Source organism: Schistocerca piceifrons, chromosome 4 (genome assembly GCF_021461385.2).
Source record: "Schistocerca piceifrons isolate TAMUIC-IGC-003096 chromosome 4, iqSchPice1.1, whole genome shotgun sequence".
Lineage (NCBI taxonomy): Eukaryota > Metazoa > Arthropoda > Insecta > Orthoptera > Acrididae > Schistocerca > Schistocerca piceifrons.
The window spans coordinates 648365350-648388154 of record NC_060141.1 but is presented as its reverse complement, the minus strand read 5'-3'; the positions used below and the strand labels follow the sequence as shown (position 1 = coordinate 648388154).

Here is a 22805-nt window from a genome sequence, read left to right as displayed (position 1 = left end):
AATCTGTTTAGTGTATTCATCTCTTGGTCTCCCTCTACGATTTTTACTCTCCACGCTGCCCTCGAATACTAAATTGGTGATCCCTTGATGCCTCAGAACATGTCCTACCAACCGATCCCTTCTTCTTGTCAAATTGTGCCACAAACTCCTCTTCTCCCCAATCCTCTTCAATACTTCCTCATTAGTTACGTGATCTACCCATCTAATCTTCAGCATTCTTCTGTACCACCACATTTCGAAAGCTTCTGTTCTCTTCTTGTCCAAACTATTTATCGTCCATGTTTCACTTCCATACATAGCTACACTCCATACATATACTTTCAGAAACGACTTCCTGACACTTAAATCTATACTCGATGTTAATAAATTTTTCTTCTTTAGAAACGCTTTCCTTGCTATTGCCAGTCTACATTTTATATCCTCTCTACTTCGACCATCATCAGTTACTTTGCTCCCCAAATAGCAAAGCTCCTTTACTACTTTAAGTGTCTCATTTCCTAATCTAATTCCCTCAGCATCACCCAACTTAATTAGACTACATTCCATTATCCTCGTTTTGCTTTTGTTGATGTTCATCTTATACCCTCCTTTCAAGACACTGTCCATTCTGTTCAACTGCTCTACCAAGTTCTTTACTGTCTCTGACAGAATTACAATGCCATTGGCGAACCTCAAAGTTTTTATTTCTTCTTCATGGACTTTAATACCTACTCCGAATTTTTCTTTTGTTTCCTTTACTGCTTGCTCAATATACAGATTGAATAACATCGGGGAGAGGCTACAACCCTGTCTCACTCCCTTCCCAACCACTGCTTCCCTTTCATGTCACTCGACTCTTATAACTGCCATCTGGTTTCTGTACAAATTGTAAATAGCCTTTCACTCCCTGTATTTTACCCCTGCCACCTTCAGAATTTGGAAGAGATTATTCCAGTCAACATTGTCAAAAGCTTTCTCCCAGTCTACAAATGCTAGAAACGTAGGTTTGCCTTTTCTTCATCTAGCTTCTAAGATAAGTCGTAGGGTCAGTATTGTCTCACATGTTCCCATATTTCTACAGAATCCAAATTGATCTTCCCCGAGGTCGGCTTCTACCAGTTTTTCCATTCGTCTGTAAAGAATTCGCGTTAGTATTTTGAAGCCGTGACTTATTAAACTGATAGTTCGGTAATTTTCACATCTGTCAACGCTTGCTTTCTTTGGGATTGGAATTATTATATTCTTCTTGAAGTTTGAGGGTATTTAGTCTGTCTCATACATTTTTCTCACCAGATGGTAGAGTTTTGTCAGGATTGGCTTTTCCAAGGCTGTCAGTAGTTCTAATGGAATGTTGTCTACTCCCAGGGCCTTGTTTTGACTCAGGTCTTTCAGTGCTCTATCAAATTCTTCATGCAGTATCATATCTCCCATTTCATCTTCATCTACATCCCCTTCCATTTCCATAATATTGTCCTCAGGAACATCGCCCTTGTATAGTCCCTGTATATACTCCTTCCACCTTTCTGCTTTCCCTTCTTTGCTTAGAACTGGGTTTCCATCTGAGCCCTTGATATTCAAAGGTCTCTTTAATATTCTTGTAGGCAGTATCTATCTTACCCCTAGTGAGGTAAGCCTCTACATCCTTACATTTGTCTAGCCATCCGTGCCTAGCCATTTTTCACTTCCTGTTGGTCTCATTTTTGAGACGTTTGTATTCCTTTTTGCCTGCTTCATTTAATGCATTTTTATATTTTCTCCTTTCATCAATTAAATTCAGTATTTCTTCTGTCACCCAAGGATTTCTACTATCCCTCGTCTTTTTACCTACTTGATCCTCTGCTGCCTTCGCTACTTCATCCCTCAAAGCTACCCATTCTTCTTCTACTGTATTTCTTTCCCTCATACTTGTCAATTGTTCCTTTATGCTCTTCCTGAAACTCTCTACAACCTCTGGTTCTTTCAGTTTATCCAGGTACCATCTCCTCATATTCCCACCTTTTTGCAGTTTCTTCAGTTTTAATCTACAGTTCAGAACCAATAGATTGTGGTCAGAGTCCACATCTGCCCCTGGAAATGTCTTACAATTTAAAACCTGGTTCCTAAATCTCTGTCTTACCATTATACACTCCTGGAAATGGAAAAAAGAACACATTGACACCGGTGTGTCAGACCCACCATACTTGCTCCGGACACTGCGAGAGGGCTGTACAAGCAATGATCACACGCACGGCACAGCGGACACACCAGGAACCGCGGTGTTGGCCGTCGAATGGCGCTAACTGCGCAGCATTTGTGCACCGCCGCCGTCAGTGTCAGCCAGTTTGCCGTGGCGTACGGAGCTCCATCGCAGTCTTTAACACTGGTAGCATGCCGCGACAGCGTGGACGTGAACCGTATGTGTAGTTGACGGACTTTGAGCGAGGGCGTATAGTGGGCATGCGGGAGGCCGGGTGGACGTACCGCCGAATTGCTCAACACGTGGGGCGTGAGGTCTCCACAGTACATCGATGTTGTCGCCAGTGGTCGGCGGAAGGTGCACGTGCCCGTCGACCTGGGACAGGACCGCAGCGACGCACGGAAGCACGCCAAGACCGTAGGATCCTACGCAGTGCCGTAGGGGACCGCACCGCCACTTCCCAGCAAATTAGGGACACTGTTGCTCCTGGGGTATCGGCGAGGACCATTCGCAACCGTCTCCATGAAGCTGGGCTACGGTCCCGCACACCGTTAGGCCGTCTTCCGCTCACGCCCCAACATCGTGCAGCCCGCCTCCAGTGGTGTCGCAACAGGCGTGGATGGAGGGACGAATGGAGACGTGTCGTCTTCAGCGATGAGAGTCGCTTCTGCCTTGGTGCCAATGATGGTCGTATGCGTGTTTGGCGCCGTGCAGGTGAGCGCCACAATCAGGACTGCATACGACCGAGGCACACAGGGCCAACACCCGGCATCATGGTGTGGGGAGCGATCTCCTACACTGGCCGTACACCACTGGTGATCATCGAGGGGACACTGAATAGTGCACGGTACATCCAAACTGTCATCGAACCCATCGTTCTACCATTCCTAGACCGGCAAGGGAACTTGCTGTTCCAACAGGACAATGCACGTCCGCATGTATCCCGTGCCACCCAACGTGCTCTAGAAGGTGTAAGTCAACTACCCTGGCCAGCAAGATCTCCGGATCTGTCCCCCATTGAGCATGTTTGGGACTGGATGAAGCGTCGGCTCACGCGGTCTGCACGTCCAGCACGAACGCTGGTCCAACTGAGGCGCCAGGTGGAAATGGCATGGCAAGCCGTTCCACAGGACTACATCCAGCATCTCTACGATCGTCTCCATGGGAGAATAGCAGCCTGCATTGCTGCGAAAGGTGGATATACACTGTACTAGTGCCGACATTGTGCATGCTCTGTTGCCTGTGTCTATGTGCCTGTGGTTCTGTCAGTGTGATCATGTGATGTATCTGACCCCAGGAATGTGTCAATAAAGTTTCCCCTTCCTGGAACAATGAATTCACGGTGTTCTTATTTCAATTTCCAGGAGTGTATAATCTATCTGTAACCTGTCAGTATCTCCAGGCTTCTTCCATGTATACAACCTCCTTTTATGATTCTTGAACCAAGTGTTAGCTATGATTGAGTTGTGCTGTGTGCAAAATTCTACCAGGCGGCTTCCTCTTTCCTTTCTTCCCCCAATCCATATTCACCTACTACGTTTCCTTCTCTTCCTTTTCCTACTATCGAATTCCAGTCACCCATGACTATTAAATTTTCGTCTCCCTTCACTACCTGAATAATGTCTTTTATCTCATCATACGTTTCTTCAATTTCTTCGTCATCTGCAGAGCCCCTAGTTGACATATAGACTTGTACTACTGTTGTAGGCGTGGGCTTCGTGTCTATCTTGGCCACAATAATGCGTTCACTATGTTGTTTGTAGTAGCTTACCCGAACTCCTATTTTGTTATTCATTATTAAACCTACTCCTGCATTACCCCTATTTGATTTTGTATTTATAACCCTGTATTCACCTGACTAAAAGTCTTGTTCCTCCCGCCAGCGAACTTCGCTAATTCCCTCTATATCTAACTTTAACCTATCCATTTCCCTTTTTAAATTTTCTAATCTACCTGCCCGATTAAGAGATCTGACATTCCATGCTCCGATCCGTAGAACGCCAGTTTTCTTTCTCCTGATAACGACGTCCTCCTGAGTAGTCCCCGCCCGGAGATCCGAATGGGGGACTATTTTACCTCCGGAATATTTTACCCAAGAGGACGCCATCATCATTTATCCATACAGTAAAGCTGCATGCCCTCGGGAAAAATTACGTCCGTAATTTCCACTTGCTTTCAGCCATTCGCAGTACCAGCACAGCAAGGCCGTTTTGATTAATGTTACATGGCCAGATCAATCAATCATCCAGACTGTTGCCCCAGCAACTACTGAAAAAGCTGCTGCCCCTCTTCAGGAACCATACGTTTGTCTGGCCTCTCAACAGATACCCCTCCGTTGTGGTTGCACCTACGGTACAGATTTCTGTGTCACTGAGGCACGCAAGCCTCTCCACCAACAGCAAGGTCTATGGTTCGTTACACTTGAGAAAAGGCGATATGGCACTTGGAGCTACAATTGCATTTTGGTCAGTCATGCGCACTGCATTCATTGCTCTACTGTTTTTAGAAGAGTTGAAATCTGCTGCGTCTGAAACTGAAATATCTGTGTTAGCTGTGTTGCAGCTATTGCTTGCAGCTGAGGCACGTGAGCAGGGTGTGGGAAAGGTGGGTTGCTCATTTTGAAATAGGCAAATGCAAGAAACTGACAATGCAAGCAATAATAATGAGCACACAAACAAGGAAAATTTCTGCAACGCCCACAAGAAAACACTGAATAGAAAAAACACTATAAGAGACACTGTTAAAACATGTAAACACATCCCTACCTAGAAACGACAAGGAAGGTGTAAGACGCCCACAAAACAGAAAAGCCCACAACAAAACAAAACAGAGACAATCTGTGGCAGCTGGTAGCGCTGCGTGTGAAGCACTAATTTATAGATAAAAGGTATACCATTTTCAGCACATTCAATACATATTTCACAGTAATACGTGCAATTATATTAGAACAGAAAATGATGAAAACAGTGTAGGACACCTCACTAATTGAACAGTTTTAGGAGAAAATGTCAGCAACTAGAAAAAATCCTAAAGAGTTTCCAGAATTATAATCTAGAGATAATTATCAAGCTTTTCAATCATCATAAATTCTCTTTATTATTTTGTCTTCTAATTAACATATTAAATGAAAGTTTTCTGAGCTTTTGAACTTTCTCTATCATAGAGAAAGTTTTATGGGAAACACAGTATAATTTTAGACAAGATTGATCAATATCATCTGATCTAGTACAGACAATATTAATGATGCTATATGATAAAGAGTATTGTGTTTTTTCCTAGATCTACCATGTGGATTATATAGTTTTTCGTTAACTGCTACTTACTGTATTCGAAACTTATGGCGCCAGTAAGAAGTCTCTTACTATCATATTTACAACAAAAATATCTTGTAACACAATGCAAAACAGTGCTACTAGCACAGCTAAGAATAACAGCTTTAGTTTAGCTATTTTTATGTGTGGTAAGCCCTACAACTCCATTCAGGCTTTATTGTTCATATTATAATTAATGATCTTCCCCCAGTGTACTACAGCATGTTTAATTATTTTATTGGAAAAAAACTTGGTTTACTGTCCCATTAAGTGAAGTAACTGAGTAATCAGCATACACCAAATCAATAGTGTGTAAAATGAGGCCTTCTGTGATGCTGATGAATCACTGAAAACTTCATGGGCAAAAATGGTTCTTATTAAATTTCTTAGCTCTGGTTAACAGAACTATTGCTATCTAAAACTAAACAGACAAAGTAGTTCAAACTAACACAATGTAATCAATACCAAAATCAAAAGGAATTGTGGGAATGTAGCTACAAGCATCAGTCACAAGAAAATCATCAATTGCAGAAAAGATAAAATAACTACACTATGTACACCTTCATCCACTGGTATGTATAATCAAGAGCTTTAAAACAATCTGACTACAAATAACTGGCTGTTAGGGAAAGAAAAAGCTCATGACCTGTATCTGATGGAGGTTTTGCCAAGAAGATTTAAATCAGCACATATTCTGATGCAGATTTAACATTCAGCCTGGAATCATATTCATAAAACATTAAAGCCAGCTATATCTACAACCATACCTACAGTATAGTGCAGTTATGAATATCTAATTACAAATCCTTTTAATACTTAACAATCAGAAGTGTACCATATCTCATGTAATGTCTTTAAAAATAAAACCCAAAAGTGACTGAAAGGAAAGACTTTTTGACACATGAAGAACCTGAAAGACATTGAAAACCTAAACTGAATCGTATATTTTCTCCTTCATACTCATCTTTACACAAACACACATACATACAGATATATATGTGAAATACAATGTCCTGATTGACTGACCCATAATCACCAAGCCCAAAGTGCTAAGGTTACAAACCTGAAATTTGGAGATGTTGATGTCATATGTAGGCATCGTTTAAGAATGGATTTTTTTTTTTAAATTCCGTCCATAAGAGTGTAATACATGGAATGAAAGGTTTTTTGCAAGTATGTCGCTATAAAGACAATTTTGAATCTATTACAACGAGAATTGGTATTTGGTTTCTTGGTGAGAAATATGGAAACACATTCTTCAGCATCTTCGCAAAATCAACCACAAAGGGAGTAAAATAGTGGTTTTTGAATATAAATCATTATGAAAGTACTATTGAAACATTTTAAAGCTACATCTGTGAAAATAGATATTTGATTTCTCAGATAGAACAAAAAATAAATACACATTTCAGTGTTTTTGGAACATCAACCTTTAGGCTGGTCAAATAGTCGACGAAGATCTTTATTAAAGTATCTAATTATGAAAGCTAAAGCTAAGAGAATTAGTATTCGGCTTCTTTGTTAGAAATAAAAAAAATTGTTTTTCACTGTTTTTGGTAATTCTTTCCTTACGCGGATGAAATAAGGGGTGAAAAGTTTTATTGAAATATTGCTGTCAGTATGCCAAATGTTTAAAGAGTCGTCTACAAGACGCTCTAGAATGAGTTATACGTGTTATCCTAATTATACCGTTCTGTAGAACAAAAATACTTTATACCGAGTTTGAGATACCACAGAACGTGTTGCCAAAACCCATTAGTGAATGAATATAGGAATAGAAAGTCAAAGTTTTGACAGTTTCACTCCAAAATCTGATATTATTCGTAATGTAAAAGCTACAGAACTTGAATATTTACGAAGATCTGTAACATCTGACCTCCAGTTCGGAATAAGAAAGAGAGGATTCTTTTTTGTGATGTAATACGTGCCGAGAATGTTCCTTCATCATAGCCATTGTCGACCATCTGTCCTACACTCATAACGCATATTTGTAGATACTGTGTGCATATATATTTTTAGCTATTTATTTGCATTGTACTACCATGACAAAACTTGTATCGTTATAAGAGCCCAGGATGAAAAAATAAGCATATAATCTAATTCATTCTGCCCATATTTTCTTTATTTGAAAGCTACTTGATCGTATTTGACGCCTGATTATTCAGTCGTTATGCAATTGCTCTATATAAGATTCGATATGAAACAACAAAGGCGCGAATAAGAAACCTGTCAAAGTCTCGGTACAGGTAAATGTTATTGCCTGTTTCTTCAGTTTTCGTGGCTTTGCCTGTACATGTACGCTATATAAAATCTTTTGCATAAAGTCTATAATCAAACAGACAACATCACTTTCGTTAGTTGCGACAGCGAAAACGAAGGTCGATTCTCTGCATAAAGCTTTGTTCTTTGAGAAGCTGTATAAATTAATTGAGAACTTTCCGTAACGCAACAGCTGTATCAGCTGTTTATCCGCCATTTAGTTCCATCGACTGAATAAACGCCGAAATTCAGACTGTACAAAGTATAGCAGATAAAAATAGAACAAAGGAATGCGCCTCGATGTTCTCGTAAGGCAGCGGAAACAAGTACGAAGTGTTCATATTGCGTCTGTGGCGGATTGGTGTAGTTTGTATATAAATTTCAAAGGTAGTAGTAGGGTGTCAGATGGAGGTTAGTGTAGTATTTGTGTGATTGTGCTTTGCATGTTTAGCGTGTATTTAGACCGATCTGGAGGAAAATCGAAAGGAAATCTGCAGTTTTTTCCTTGGAACACGAAAGGGATAAGGTAAATATTTATTTTTGCAATGTTTATGTAAACTGGAAAAGTTGTGTTTATTGTAGTTAGGACAATAGCTCCAATTAGATCTTGTATTTGTTGCTTTGAAGCTTCAAATGAGTCAAGTAATACTTAATCGTGGTCGTATGTGTGTATATCCGAAGATGATAAAGAGTATTACTTGATTAACTGTCAAACCAATGTACTGCATCAGCTTAAAATCACAACCTCTCGTTTTGAAGTGCATTTACTTGCATAAAGGTAAAGTGAACTGTCAGTGTGGAGTGTTATCATCTCACGTCAGCACCAACACACTAACACGGAATATCTGAGGCGTAAGAGCCGCCAATTGAGACGTTATGTACTTCAGATGTAATTTAGCGGTGTTTGTGAAGGGATGCCGCTGAGTCTTATCAAACAACTAAAAGAAAATAGAGTTCTTTTCCCGTAGCAGAAGTATTGAGTTTGCAGAGGTGACTGCGCCTGAATGCGGAATGGTGTTTGCACACACGGTTGTCACAGTTTTACAGTTTATTACTCACTGATAAGAAGTCAGTTTGCATCTGTTATGTGGTGACATACGACAGAAAAGCAATTAGTATTTAGGTCTACTGTGTATCCTGTGATCTAGTTATAATTGTAATATCACATCCAGTGTCACACACCTACAGATGAACCTTGACAGTTGCTATGATTGCATGTTGTGAGACCTTATGCGTAATGACGTAAGTTTACCAGCTTGTGTTAATACTGATGAAATTGCTAATGTGATCTCAAGGACAATATATGGCCGATACAATGATTTATGTTCTAACGAACTTTATGCGTTCCCCAGTAACATTTATAAGACGCATACTAGATGTTTCAGATATTGCACATGTTACCAACGTTTACCGACTGTTTATCCTTCGAATTTGCGAAACATGCGGCCTTGATTTTGTTTCCATACAGATTTTTCCATACCTTCTCACATTGTTTTAGTGCCATTTATTCTTTGTTGTCATAAGTGGATATCAAATGTGCTTAATTCTTTGTGTGTACATTATTTAATCTGTACTGTCATGTCTGTTTATTATTTCTGAGTAACTTTTGCTCCCATGTACAGTTCTGATGTATTGCTAGCCTTCTTATAAACTAGCAAAACCATTTTTGATGCACTGGTTGTTGTAGGCTGCTGTCAGATTAGCCTAATCCATATATATAGATTGATTGCCTGCAGTTTTAAGTTTCCAAGTTTGCCCCTTTCATGATAGGAGGAATTCCGTGAACTTTCTTAGTACACCTTCAAAGAGTGAGAGAGAGAGAGAGAGAGAGAGAGAGAGAGAGAGAGAGAGAGAGAGAGAGAGTGTGTGTGTGTGTGTGTGTGTGTGTGTGTGTGTGTGTGTGTGTGTTTTTTTGTTTTTTATGTGCCTCCTCGTCTTTTATGTTTCTTCTTTTTCGTTATTACTGGTCAGTACCCATTGTTTTTATGGTTTCCACATTTAAGGTCAGTCTTGGTTGTTTACTATTTAGAAAAGGGGGGGGGGGTGGAGGGTCGGACATCATAATAATAGCTCAGCAGAATGTGGTAGATTGTGGATCCAAAGTTCTGGGCGTTCGATACCAAGCCATTCCTTGGATCTTCATTAGTCGTGTGTCAATTTGGGGCATATTTGTTAATGTAGAAACTGCCAAGTTGCACAATAATGCCAGAGTCCACATTAGAATGTTCATTCCTCTACATCTTGCTGGGTATGCAAGTTCGGAGATTGAACAAAGACAGTGGAATTCCACATCCAGTAACACTGTTCTTAGTAAAGCACTCTGATGTTGAAACCAACTTTCAGGTTGATGATGGCTTTACCATTTTTACTTTGAGACCATTATGAGTATTTTATCGTCTTTATGTACGTGACACACAGTCAGTTACTTGCAGACCATGTTTTTGCTGTTCAGTAATTATTGATGGGGAAATTATTTCTAGGGATTCTGTATTTTAACAACATGTACAACATTTTTTATAGCACAAAGAATTCATGATTTACCTATGGATTCATTGTAGTGTTTTGTAAGGGAGCTTTGAAGATACAGGCTAAATTTCCATGTGTAATTACTATATTACTTCTAGATCTATAATAGACTTCAGTTTGGCATGTGTGTATGTAATCTTCATGTAGGCCTACATAACACTGGTATCTGTAAGCTGTACTTTCCGTTACTTTTCTTTTAGTCTGTTGTTTCCTCAGCGTGTGATAACTGCTGCTATTGATAATCTCTACAGTTGCTAAAAAGTTCTTTGACTTGGTTTAACCACTGTAAAATTTTCAGATTTCACCAGAAAGTGATTTCGGTGTAAAACCGCTTAGGGAGTAAAATAAAGAACTTGAGAGTAACTGAATATTCATTAACTCAGTACACAGTTGTGGAGCAGCAGACCTCTTCAAACATAGAGAAACTATTAATTGACACTATGCTGTAGGCTACATATCTCATGCATAGATCATTCTTGGTGTAACTTTTGCATACTGCAACTAGGCCTACTTTGTTACCACTTACATATTTTCATTGTTCATACAGTTTGTGGCATTCACATTTCCCATTTGTTGTGATTTTATATAGTTTTCTTTGTACATATATCAATATCAATTTCACACAGGTTTTCATTGCAATAAAACTGACAAATCTTGTAATGTTCAGAAAATTTTATTTTGAGGCATTTGTGATTATTTGAAAACTGCATTCTGTTTTTTAATCAGCATGAAATTCCGAGATTTTCTTTTTCAAAACTGTGAAACTTCATTTGTGGTTGTTTCAAGAAGTAAGAGTAGAGGGAAAGAAAAATGTAGTGCATGTTACTCACTTAAAAGAGTGAGTAACATGTTCTTTCTTTATATGATTAAAAATTATAAAGAAAATTGTGTTTAGTTCAGAACATACATTAGCATTGAGTAACTGCTATTCCCTATAAAATCTTTCTTTTCTTTGTTCGTTCAAGAACATTGTGTTCCATATAAACGTTTGTACACTATGATATGCGATGCATCTTGCTTATGTAATAATCACCTTCTGACCTCTGTATTTTGCATTAATTTCCTCTCCATTTTCATGTCCTTTGGTTATTCAGAAAGAGGGTACCACAGCACGTAGTCAGTACTCGTTAACTTCGTAAAATATACATCCTTTTTAGTCTAACTCTAAATGCTTCCACATGAAGACACTTATTTGCATCTTTTACAGAGTAGCAGCTGTCAGGTTGCTGGATTCATGATAAAACTATGTAAGCTAAAGTGTGAAAAATTTATATTAGTGATTTAGATGTCTCTGGCTGCAGCGCGCACGAACAACAGTGATAACTGCTAAACTTGACTGCAAAGTCCACATGAGTGGGCGGAGCTTTATTGCTTGCTTCATAGTATGCATGTGGTTTTCTGACTTTGGCGTGAAGTTTCCTTTTACAAGCTACAGTCAGCACAAGCCCACCATTCTCTCAAGCGTAATTGTTCTGACTTGAAGCCATAAAATATTGATGAGGAAAAATAATACTATTGCTTTAAGCAGGTATATTCATGTTGTTGGGTACTTAAATTTGTTACTAGACGTTCCCTTTTTTTTTTTTTTTTTTGTATGTCTGTTAGTGTGACTTTTCTTAAAAAAAAGTTTCCTCGCTTTCAATTTCTGTTGAAATAGAACAATTTTCATTTGTGTAACTTTTCTATGGAAAGATTTAACGCACATTCAAATATAGCCTAATGTTCAATGTTGAGCATCCAGCCAGCCACACCCCCCCCCCCCCCCCTCCAATAAAAAAAATTATTCAATCTTTGTTTTTGTGACAGGTTGGTCTGTAATGCAGCCCGAGGTCTGGGTTAGGTTGAAAGTTGACAAGTTGGTGAATCCAACAAATGTAAAAGCAGAAAATCTGGTTGAAGTAACAAATTGATCAGTAGCAAAGGCTAATGCTTATGTCGGCACCAGATTGCAAAATGTAAGGGGGGGGGGGGGTCCAGTATGTAACTTTTACCCAGGTACACAAGAAATTCACTCACCTTATTCCTTATATATATAAAGCAAATATGTTACATAATATAAAAATGGGACAATGCTTCAAAAATACAGTTTTCTTTTGAATTAATTAAAATTGAGATGGACGTCACCTGTCTTACTTGGCTATTTTGGTATTTTACTAAATGTGGAAGAAGACTTTGTAGGCCTGTATCATACACATCATTCCATGGAAATCCAATTGTCTGAATTGTGTGTTTGCCTCCACTGTCAGTAAACAAGAATACATAGAGCACCTGTTAGAGAAAGACAAAAGGACAGTATGAAATGGAAAAGTAACTTTAAAATGATTTGTCTTTTGGTTACTAGCCAGCACTGAATTTTCATTTGCCACAGTATGTTACACATGCAATTCATGTAACTGCACGGTTTCACCAGAGTACTAACAGAAACATTGTTGCCCCAAGAGAAAATACACCTTTTTAAAAGTATAGAAAAGTTTTACACAGACAGTTGACTGTAGCTTGAATGTATTTGAAATGAACAAAACTTGTTATTTGGTTGTTTGGGGGAAGAGACCAAACAGCGAGGTTATCGGTCTCATAGGATTGGGGAAGGAAGTCGGCCGTGCCCTTTCAAAGGAACCATCCCAGCATTTTCCTGGAGCGATTTAGGGAAATCACGGAAAACATAAATCAGGATGGCCAGACGTGTAATTGAACTGTCGTCCTTTTGAATCGTTTTATTATCTACCAGTTTTGCTCATTTTTCAGGCATATTTCATCATTAGACTAAATGATGATATAGGAAATTCCACGGTTACAAAAACATAATTACAATGTTTTTTGCTATCATAGAAATTTTCTATGTGAACAGTTGGTGCAGTAATGAAGTATGCCTGCCAAATTATGTTTTATGACTGTGAGTAGTGGCTCATGGGGATTCTTATTTAAACAGTAGCTTTTGGTGGTTCATAATCGCGTATTTCAAGAATAGGAATCTGTTAGTTGAAAACAAAGTTTTTATCGACACAGAGTGCTATTTGGAAATGCAGAAAGAATATGTGTGTGAAGTTAAATGTTCTTATTGTGATCAAATGTTGTACTAAATGAAGATGAAAAAGAAGTTCTGAGAACAGGAGCACTACGGATGAATTGGCTGATAGTACTCAATGCAGGAGAATACATACAGCACACAGCAGTTTAATTCTTCCTATCTATGTGCCAAATTGTTCTCAGATATTTATGGCACTTTCCAGAAATAAATAAATAAATTCTGTCCTCTTAGTTTTTTATGTAAAAGTCTGTGATACTTCTTTATTTGTGTGACTGAGTCCTCATAGTCTTTCTGTCACCTCTTCTGCTCCTGCCGCTTCAATGAGAGAATTTGTAGTTAGTTCCCTGTGCTTTAAATTAGACACTCCACTGTATTATTTGCTAAAGTAAGAAATAAAGTTCTGCAAAATATAGGGTTGAAGTTTTATATTTGTTGAGAAACGGCAACTAATTTGCAGTAAAGGCAAAAATGCACCACACTCTTAATGAGCATATATTTTATTGCTTTTTGTCTGTGCTGTATAGCAATCCACTTTTGTTGCTCGCTGTTGCCTGTCTCTCACTGAGGCACATTACTGCATGCTGCAGTTTAACAAGAAAGAATGTTTCCTTTATTGTATAATGACTTAATTTGTGATATGTTTTATCAATACGGTATTGTTAATTGACATTTTTTGCCATTCACAATATTAACAGTAGCAGTTTTGCAGTATTGCTGCTTTCTCAATAGAATCTAGATAACTTTTGTAGGATCAAAAGTGAAAACAGCATCAAATTAGATTGTAGACTGTAAGGCATATAAATTAAGGATATTATGACTCAAGATTTGTTAGTTCATTTGCATGTGTTTTCCTATGTGGAGGCATTTACTTACAATTTTAATGTGGATTTTATTGATTTATCTTAATTCTGCTCATGTAAAACATTCCCACTTTAATGTGCATGCAAAATAGTGCATGGTTAGTTAAGTAAACCCTATATTCTACTGTTGGTGTTACTAGATGTAGTTGATTGATATTAGGAAAGACCGGCAGATAACGTTCTCCTTTGCACAGATTGACAGAATAAGAGAAACAGATAACATTTTAAATTTAATCACTGTGATTATCTGTTGCATTTTGCAACAGGGCAGTTCTTAAGCTGACATATCTGATGGTATGAAGAAAATACATTTTTGCGTATAATTCGTGAATGTTTTTTATTGGAGAGCCACTTACTTGCTCTATTTACAGTATTGAGCTTAGTGGAGTGTATAACAGGTGTGATGATAAGTCAGCAATTGCAAGTTCTGCTGCCTGTGAAGTATGAAACATAATACAGTTTCTGCCAACAGTTAATGCTAGTCATTGTTGCTTGTTTCAGTTTGCTGATATGTGTTTTGTTAAATAATGAGTGGCTGTGTGTTAGAAAAATGCTGCAGGCCACTTGTAATGTTTCTGCATACAGTCCAGACCTAGCATCGTCAATGTTGCCATAAAATAGATTGTTATATAGCTCATATTTTCAGAATGTGCTGAATCAGGACGTGGCAGTCATAAACAGTGGATGTGTCTTTGACAGAAGTCTAGCCTAACCAGCCTGATCAACATTTTGTCATTGAACAAACTACACAAAAATTTCATTACTGTCAAAACATTACTTACTACAAAAGGTGTCAAAATGTAGTTACTTTTTCTGTTCAGATTCTTTTGATATTTGTTAAACTGTCATTAATATAGCAGAACAGAAAAGTGTCAGATTAGTTTGAAAATTTAATATTCCATTAGCTCTGATAGTTCAATTAATTCATTATATTTGTTTTCAGGCACCAATGTAACTTAACTCTAGACAGTATACAGTTTCTGTGGAAAGTGTTAAGTTGCACTGAGCTTCAGATCCCACATCAAACCATAATTCCACAATAATTTACAGAAAGAGGAAAAAAGTTTTCACAGTGTATCTTCCAAATTATTTAATCTACATCCTGTGAAAACCTGCTCTCCTCAAGTGAGGATATTGTTGTGTGAAAAGCAGAAATTTTTCGTATCAGCGTATTTGCTCCAAAGGATGCCCTGTATTTAGAAGGCATATTTACTGTGGTTAGAATTGCAGTTGGTCATTGGTCCATATTGTACACATACACGTAACTTTTATATTGTGTGGCACCTTCTTGATATTTAATGTCTTCTGAGATGCACTGTACCATACACATTCTAATTATCTATTTGAAATGACTGGTACTGTAGTTTCGAAACTTGCGTAATCGAGTGAATATCCTCGGTAGGCTATGACAGACAGGTCATGTGATGTGATCTTAACAGAAATGTTGTTCTTGGCATTCCCATCATGTATTTAAAGGAACTTAATGATTGTCCCACAACCATATGGACTTTACATGTAGTAGTTCTGCCTAATCAGTTGTATGTTGCAGTCAGTCAAATTTTGAAAGCAACTTCAGTTGATCATTGGGCTACTGATGGAGGATACCAGAGACTTAATTCCTTATATTGCAGCACAAAATACATAAGGCAGACAAAGTTGTGTATTTAGTATTGTTAGAAATGAAATGGCTTACCTGTTTGGCAACTGCTGTCATGCCCATTTCAGATCACTTTATTTTGCCATAAGGAAACTGTTCTACGGTCATTGGATGAAAACTAGGTACTGAGTATGGTGTGAGCTGGCTCGGCAGTTGTGTCGCAGCTTAACACAAACCAGGCTGCTTACTGCCACTAACAAAGTAATGTTTGCAAACAAAGACAGCTGTCAAGTCAGTAGCAGAAAACGCAATAGAGAGTGAACGTCATGACTTCAGGTAACCTGAGTGCAAACCGGTACGAATGAACAAAGATAGAATTGCTGTAATTAGCAGCAGTCAGTGGCGCAGAGTTGGAATTCAACTGTCTCAATGCTACATGCTTCCTATGACTACTGGAGTCAAAGTGGCCCTTTGGACCATACAAATGTTATGGTAACCATTCCCTGAATCTGTCACATACGGATAGAGTTGGAGTTTATTTAATGGACTGTCAATGAGAAAGTAAGCCCTGACTTTCCTTACTCTTGCATTGGCACAATCAGTGTTCTATTTATACGATTGGATTACTTTGAAAAGGGGCTGTCCTTTCAATGGGTATACATTGTATGGTGTATTGGAAATCAGGAAATGATAGTGCAGTGTTCTCCAAGCTGAAAAGTACCCTGTGAGATTTAAAAGGTGGATTATTGGATTTAGGTGTTTAGTGCGTATAGATTTTGATGATGTTCCATTACAAAATGAGTTTCACTTTTTGGGAAAAAATATTTGCTCTTGGCTATAACTATTTGACATCATTGTATTTATAAAGCTAAGCAGCATAGGTTTATATTCATCACAGTGCAGGAAATTGAGAAACGATTAGTGAGACCTGAAAATACAATGATCAGTTGTTCATCAGGCATATCGAATGTCTCTGCTGTGTTAATTGAATTAGATATGTAGAGTGAACAGTAATGTGAAACATCAGGAAAATCTGGTCAGAAATTCTGAATGCAAAAGTTAATGAATATGTAACCACTGAAAAGGTTTGAGTCATGCTTTTATGTAAGTTTTCGTTTGTTAAAACATATAAATTCCCTTCTTTGGTAAGGCAGAAATTTTCAAGGTTTAAATATCAACTTAGGCAATGCCTTAATCATCTGTGGCTGGATAGCAAAGTCATTAAGAGCTTTTCCAGCAAAAGGCAGGTTTCAGCTTTGAATTTGGGCTCAACACGCTGTTGTCATCCCTCAGGAAGTTTCATGTCAGTTTACTTTGGTAGATAGAGATGTGTACATGTTTGGTGCATACAGGCGGTATTGATTAAGCATTGAATTATTTCAAGGAGAACTAGAGGAGAATGGAAAGGTTGAGGGCTATCCTTTGTATGTGCTTTGCAGGTTGACAGATTGTGGGTCAGTTCCTCTGCAGAGGTCCTGTTTAAAGCTATCTGTGCATTCCCCAAATCACTTCACGTATTACCTAGTGTTTTCTTACGAAAGATCTTCGTTACTTCCTTGCTCAGGCATAGAAGTTGGACGAGTACCTATTTTCTGAGGACAGGACTTACATATACCTTTTTTGCTTAGGGCACCTATAGGCAACAAATTTCTGTCTGCTGGATGGTATTGGAATCGTATATTGCATATGAAAGGGTTAAACTTGTAATAGTTCTGCTTAGTGGTAAAGTAGTGTTAGTAATTCGTTTCCTTCATACCTGGGCCTCAGATGTTAAGTCCCATAGTGCTCAGCCATTTGAACTATTTGAACCATACCTGGGACTACAGCCATCAAATACTGGTTAAATGAAGACGCGTCTCCAATGAGGCTGTAAATTCATGTAGTATGCCTACTTTTGTTATGGGCTAATTTCAACCTTTTGATCATCATCAAGTATTTGCTTTTAACTGGTCATACATTTACTGTTTGTAGACTAAAGTTGGAAAAAGAAAATAACAAAGAAATTGTTCAGACCTACATGCGTGTGTTGCAGAACAATAAACTAGGGCGGTCTCTTGAAATTAAACTCAGAACTTTAGAAGTTGTACAGTGCGTAGCGGGTTTGTCTGCCCCATTACGAAGGGAGAAGCAGTGTGGTGACTCAGCGTAAAATGGTGCAAGCGGATTTCACAGCTCGAATCCAGCCAGACGCTGTTACATACAGGTTTGTGTAAGGCGGCTGCTGTTGTGCGTGAAGACGTTGACGCATTCGCTAAGACACTGGACTATTCAGAAATGTCGCTATGTTCCTTGGCAGGCCATGCCTGCGTTTCCCATATACAGCGCTGGGGGAGGGGGGGGGGGGCAAAATATCGAAACACCGCGAAAAATCCGTGCTTGATCATAAAAACTGTTGTTAACCGCAGCTGTGCAATGCCCCCAATGTAGTGTAAGAGTCAGCAGTGGTCAAAACAGTGTTCTACGTATTTGAGAGTGCATTATGCTGGAGCTAAGTAAATTCGAACAAGGGCAAAGTTTTGGTGCTCTTATGGTAGGTGCTTCCGTAACCATGGTAGCTGGGATCTGTGTTGATCCGAGAGGAGTGGAGGCTGTTTTGAACTAGTTTGTCGGTTTAGAGTTTAACCTCCCTTCGAGGACAATCATAAGAGACGAAGCACTAGCTCGGGCGGGGGAAGGGAACGGTCTTCTTCTACAGTTGCTACCCTCCGCATCCACCCCCCCCCCCCCCCAAAACCCTCCACCCTCAGTACCATAATGATTCCTTGATGCTTCAGGATGGATCCTATCTACCAACCATTATATATAACGTTCTATGTTGTGGTATAAATTCCTTTTCTCCTCGGTACCTCCTCTTAACTTACCCGATGTACATATGTAATTTGCTTTCTTCCATAGAACCACAATTCGTCCATGTTTTACTTCCGTACATGGCCACACTCCAGACAAAGGCCTTCAGAATAGACTTCTTAACACCCAAGTTTATATTCGATGTTAACAAATTTCTAATTTCTAGAAATTCTTTTCTTTCTGTTGTCAGTTCGCATTTTATGTCACCGAGTGTGGTGGTGCAGTGGTTAGCACACTGGACTCGCATTCGGGAGGATGACGGCTCAAACCCGCGTCCGGCCATCCTGATACAGGTTTTCCGTGATTTCCCTAAATCGCGTCAGGCAAATACCAGGGTGATTCCTTTGAAAGGGCACGGCCGACTTCCTTCCCCATCCGGCCCTAATCCGTGGTTGCGCTCCGTCTCTAATTAGTTCGTTGTCGATGGGACGTTAAACACCACTTTCCTCCTCCATTTTACATCCTCCCGCAAATAGAAAACCTATTTACTACTTGAAGTGTCCCATTTCCTAATCTAATTCTCGCGACACAGCCAGATTCAATTGGATTTCATTTCATTACCCTCCTTATGCTTTTGTTGTTCATCTTGTGACCACCTTACAATACACTATCCATTCCGTACAACTGCACTCCGAAGTCTTTTCCGTCTCTGACAGATTCGCAATATATAAAACGAAGCTCAATCTTTTGCCCTGCTGGCTCAATGTATGAGGTTGAAATGTCCGCTCCGATTGTGATATTTTCCAAAAGAATTTATCGTAATGCCGAGATCGCTATTTCAGGAGCCCAGAAAAATTCTTCCTTCATCTGAGATAACACTCCGCCGCTAATAACCTAGATCGCGATGACATTCAGATTTTTATATTGCCTACTAAATTATTTTTCTTGTGGATTGAGATCATCGGAAATAGTTCCCAGATTCAACGCTTTTGTCCTGATTCTGCCACACGATCGATTTTCATCTCGCAGAGATAACGAGGTGAAATATGGACGAAGTGATATATTAGAACTTTACCAGAGATCTTGTGCCTGTTCGTCTCCGGTGATCATCTGATGTAATGCCCCAATGACCGCATGAACCACGTGCCTACGAACAGATAGGCTGATGTTTGGATACATATAACGATATCTGATGCGCTTTCTATATACTCGAGCAGCGACAAAACACCTTAGACAATTAATAACAGTTGCTATGAAAAATGAGGGTACCTAATGTGTCCGAAGAGAAATATTAATTTTGTTATAGACAATGGAATAAAGAAGTGAACGGATTTTAGCAAATATAAGGCTTCGACAAGGCGTAGCTTATCACCCAATCTTTCTGATAAGCAGGTCCAGAATTAAGTTCTCAAACAGTCTGTGGAAAGATTTTTTTTAATGTGCGGACGATCAAATAATTAGTCAAGTAAGTAAGACGTTACAAAAATCCATGTGTCTTTTAAATAATTTTTGTATAAAAATTTTAAAGACCTGTTTAATAAAACGAAAATTATGGCTTTTGGAGGAAAAGGCGGATCAAAAATTGTTGAAAAACAATACTGTAGGAAAAAATACGTTAAACATGTTTGTAGTAAAAGTTTTTATGAGAAAGACATGAAGCAAAAAGTTAGCAAATTTCGGGCCGTATGTGGGAAAGTCCAAAGACCTTTAAAACAAAAATGAAATGTTATGAAGTAGGGGCCTCCCCACGTTGCTTTATGGCCGTGAAACTTGGGTGCTGAATCAAAAGCAACAGAGGAAAATACGATCAGCAGAAATGATCGGGAATGTTAAAGAACGTACGAGGATGGAGAGGATACAATACGAATGTTCTAGGATAGAATTTAATATAGAATCAGCACATAATAAAATATTAAATACTAGCTGCAATTGATCTGATCACTTCCAAGGAATGGAAAACACCAGACTTGACAAATCATCATTGGATTACATGCCGAGGGGACAAAGAGACAGAGGATGGCCCAGAGCACGCCGGAGAGAATTGTGAAACTGGAAGGGCCAGAGTGCATAATCCATGAAGCGAAGAAGCAGAAAACCTGCGAAATACTCGCTCAAAACGACATTTGGAATTCTTCGAGACCCTTCTGAAACGGGAATCAGGAAAAGGTCTGAATGCGTGGGGGGGGGGGGGGGAGGGGGGAGTGGGTGGATAGAGCTGTTTATCCTCTTGAAATATGTTATGTTTTGTACTTAAAACTGTCCGCCGTTTTTCAGAGGGTGTCAAACAATTTCGTGATAAAAACCTTAATGTTTCGACAATTTCCAAAAACTGTGCACATCCTACAAAACAGCACCCATAACTTTAACATGTTTCGTGTGTTGGTGACAATCAGCAGCAAATATTCCAGCCATAGTTCATCCGCGGTTGTTATTTCGACATCGGAAAGTCGTCTGATAGTTAGCAAATTTACGGACGTTACATTCGTATCACGGCGTGCATTTCGTGGGCACTATCTGATGAGATGCGTACATCGTCAAGTTATGAGCAGAACATCAATCAGCAATCTTCCATATCAGGCCGTCAAGATATATCAGTTGGATGATCAGCGTAGTTATGTTGCATTGGTCATATTTTTAACAACTGACTGCGTTCTGCATCTTGTCCGTAGGATCGCAAATAACATAAACCTTCTCTGGGAAAACGGCCATTTACAAAACCGGATTTTCTGTTTAATCTTAATTTACAACTGAAGTTGATAAATATAAACCACATTCATACTATCTTCTCCTAAATTCATTTATTGGGTGGGCCAAGTGTTCTGTGTGATCTTAGTACCATATCGAATACATGTATCCTGAAATAAGAACTTTTTTGCTGTTAGTAGTCTCATTGTACACCTCCAAATTGGGTTTGATCGTTTAGTCAGTCACTGCACAGAACTGCACTCGAGGCCATAAAATTAAAACACCATGAAGGCCGGATGTAACAAACGTCAAATAAGGAAGATTTTTATGTAATAATATAGAGTGCATTATGGAGACTGTTGGCTATGATTCCACTGCAAATGAGTGGCGCTTGTTTACAGATTCTAAGAAAGTTAGTAGTTCTTCTCCGCAATTGGATTGAATTCCTTTCGCTTCTGATTGCCCATGAAATTAATCCAATGGAGACATATATGAACGTTATACTCTTTTTCTCAGTTGTCCCGTATGAGAAACGCAAATGGCATATATGTGGAGCTTTCAAAATGACACTAATATTTCTGGCATGCAGCTCGGATACACAAAATACTACTGGTTTCCATGCGAGTTGGACTGCAGAGACAGAAAAAAAACGCTATAATGGAAAAAATGACCTGCGCAAAATGAACTACTGCCTGGATAGAACCCAATGTTGATACCAAAACTGCTACACATTGAACAGAGTCCTGTCAAAAACTTTGTGAAAGTCATGCACAAAGTCGTTGCTAGAGAAGTCTCCGAGGATCAGCGAAGCAAAAATCAAGGTAGGAATATTTGTAGAACGGCAAATTAGATACTTAAACGATGACAAGCATTTCCTTTATTGTCAGGCCTTTTAACATTCCTGGAACAACTTAGTATTTAGTTTAACTTTGTTGTTTGAAAATTGTACTTAGGGGGAATAAAGTTAGGACCCAGTTTAGGTTGAAGACCTCTGGACTGTATTTTTCAATTCACGTGGCGCATCAGACGATTATGGTTGACTAGAAGTGTTTCATAATTCCGTAGATGTTAGTTGTCAGTGATACTGTTCCGTAGTTTGTTACCTAATCTTAACTATCATAAGAGTAAATAGAACACTGTTCCTCCACCATCCCTCCTCTTTTCCCACCTCTTGTGCCTCTCTTTCTTCCTTTCACCCCCGCCCCCTCTCATACCACCAACCAGTAATAACATCTTGTTGCAAGTGTGTGGCATGCTCATTCCTGAGGTGAATACTGAATGTTGTAGGGCATTTCGGGTATTCTATTCATATTTATATTCAATTTTCATAGCACACGTGTACTTCATTTCGGTAACACCACGTTTATTTCGTTTGATTTTTTTTTTTTTTTCCTTCCTCTCGACGTGCGTGATGTAGCTATACAATTGGTACTTGACTAAAAGAAGGAATCGGTTGATAGGATCCATTCTGAAACATCAAGGAAACACAAAGTTGGTATTTGAGGGAAATGTAGAGGGAGACCACGAAATGAATACAAAAAGCAGTTTCTTAACAGGTGTACTTTCCAGAAGTTATTCGGAGCTAACAGGCTTGCAC

General features: G+C 38.9%; 1 protein-coding gene across 2 annotated transcripts in view; it reads left to right on the top strand.

The window, feature by feature from the left end:
- Window positions 1–7878: 7878 nt before the first annotated feature.
- The window catches only part of LOC124794783 (serine/threonine-protein kinase tricornered), a 583408-nt gene continuing 568481 nt past the window's right edge, over window positions 7879–22805 (top strand). Inside the window, exons 1-2 of one of the 2 annotated variants that reach the window (XM_047258423.1) lie at window positions 7880–8251; window positions 11459–11498. In XM_047258423.1, coding sequence (XP_047114379.1) covers window positions 11497–11498 — 2 coding nt within the window. In that variant the 5' untranslated portion in view covers window positions 7880–8251; window positions 11459–11496. Of the gene's footprint in view, window positions 8252–11458; window positions 11499–22805 lie in introns of both variants that reach the window. The other variant, XM_047258422.1, reaches the window with a different exon arrangement.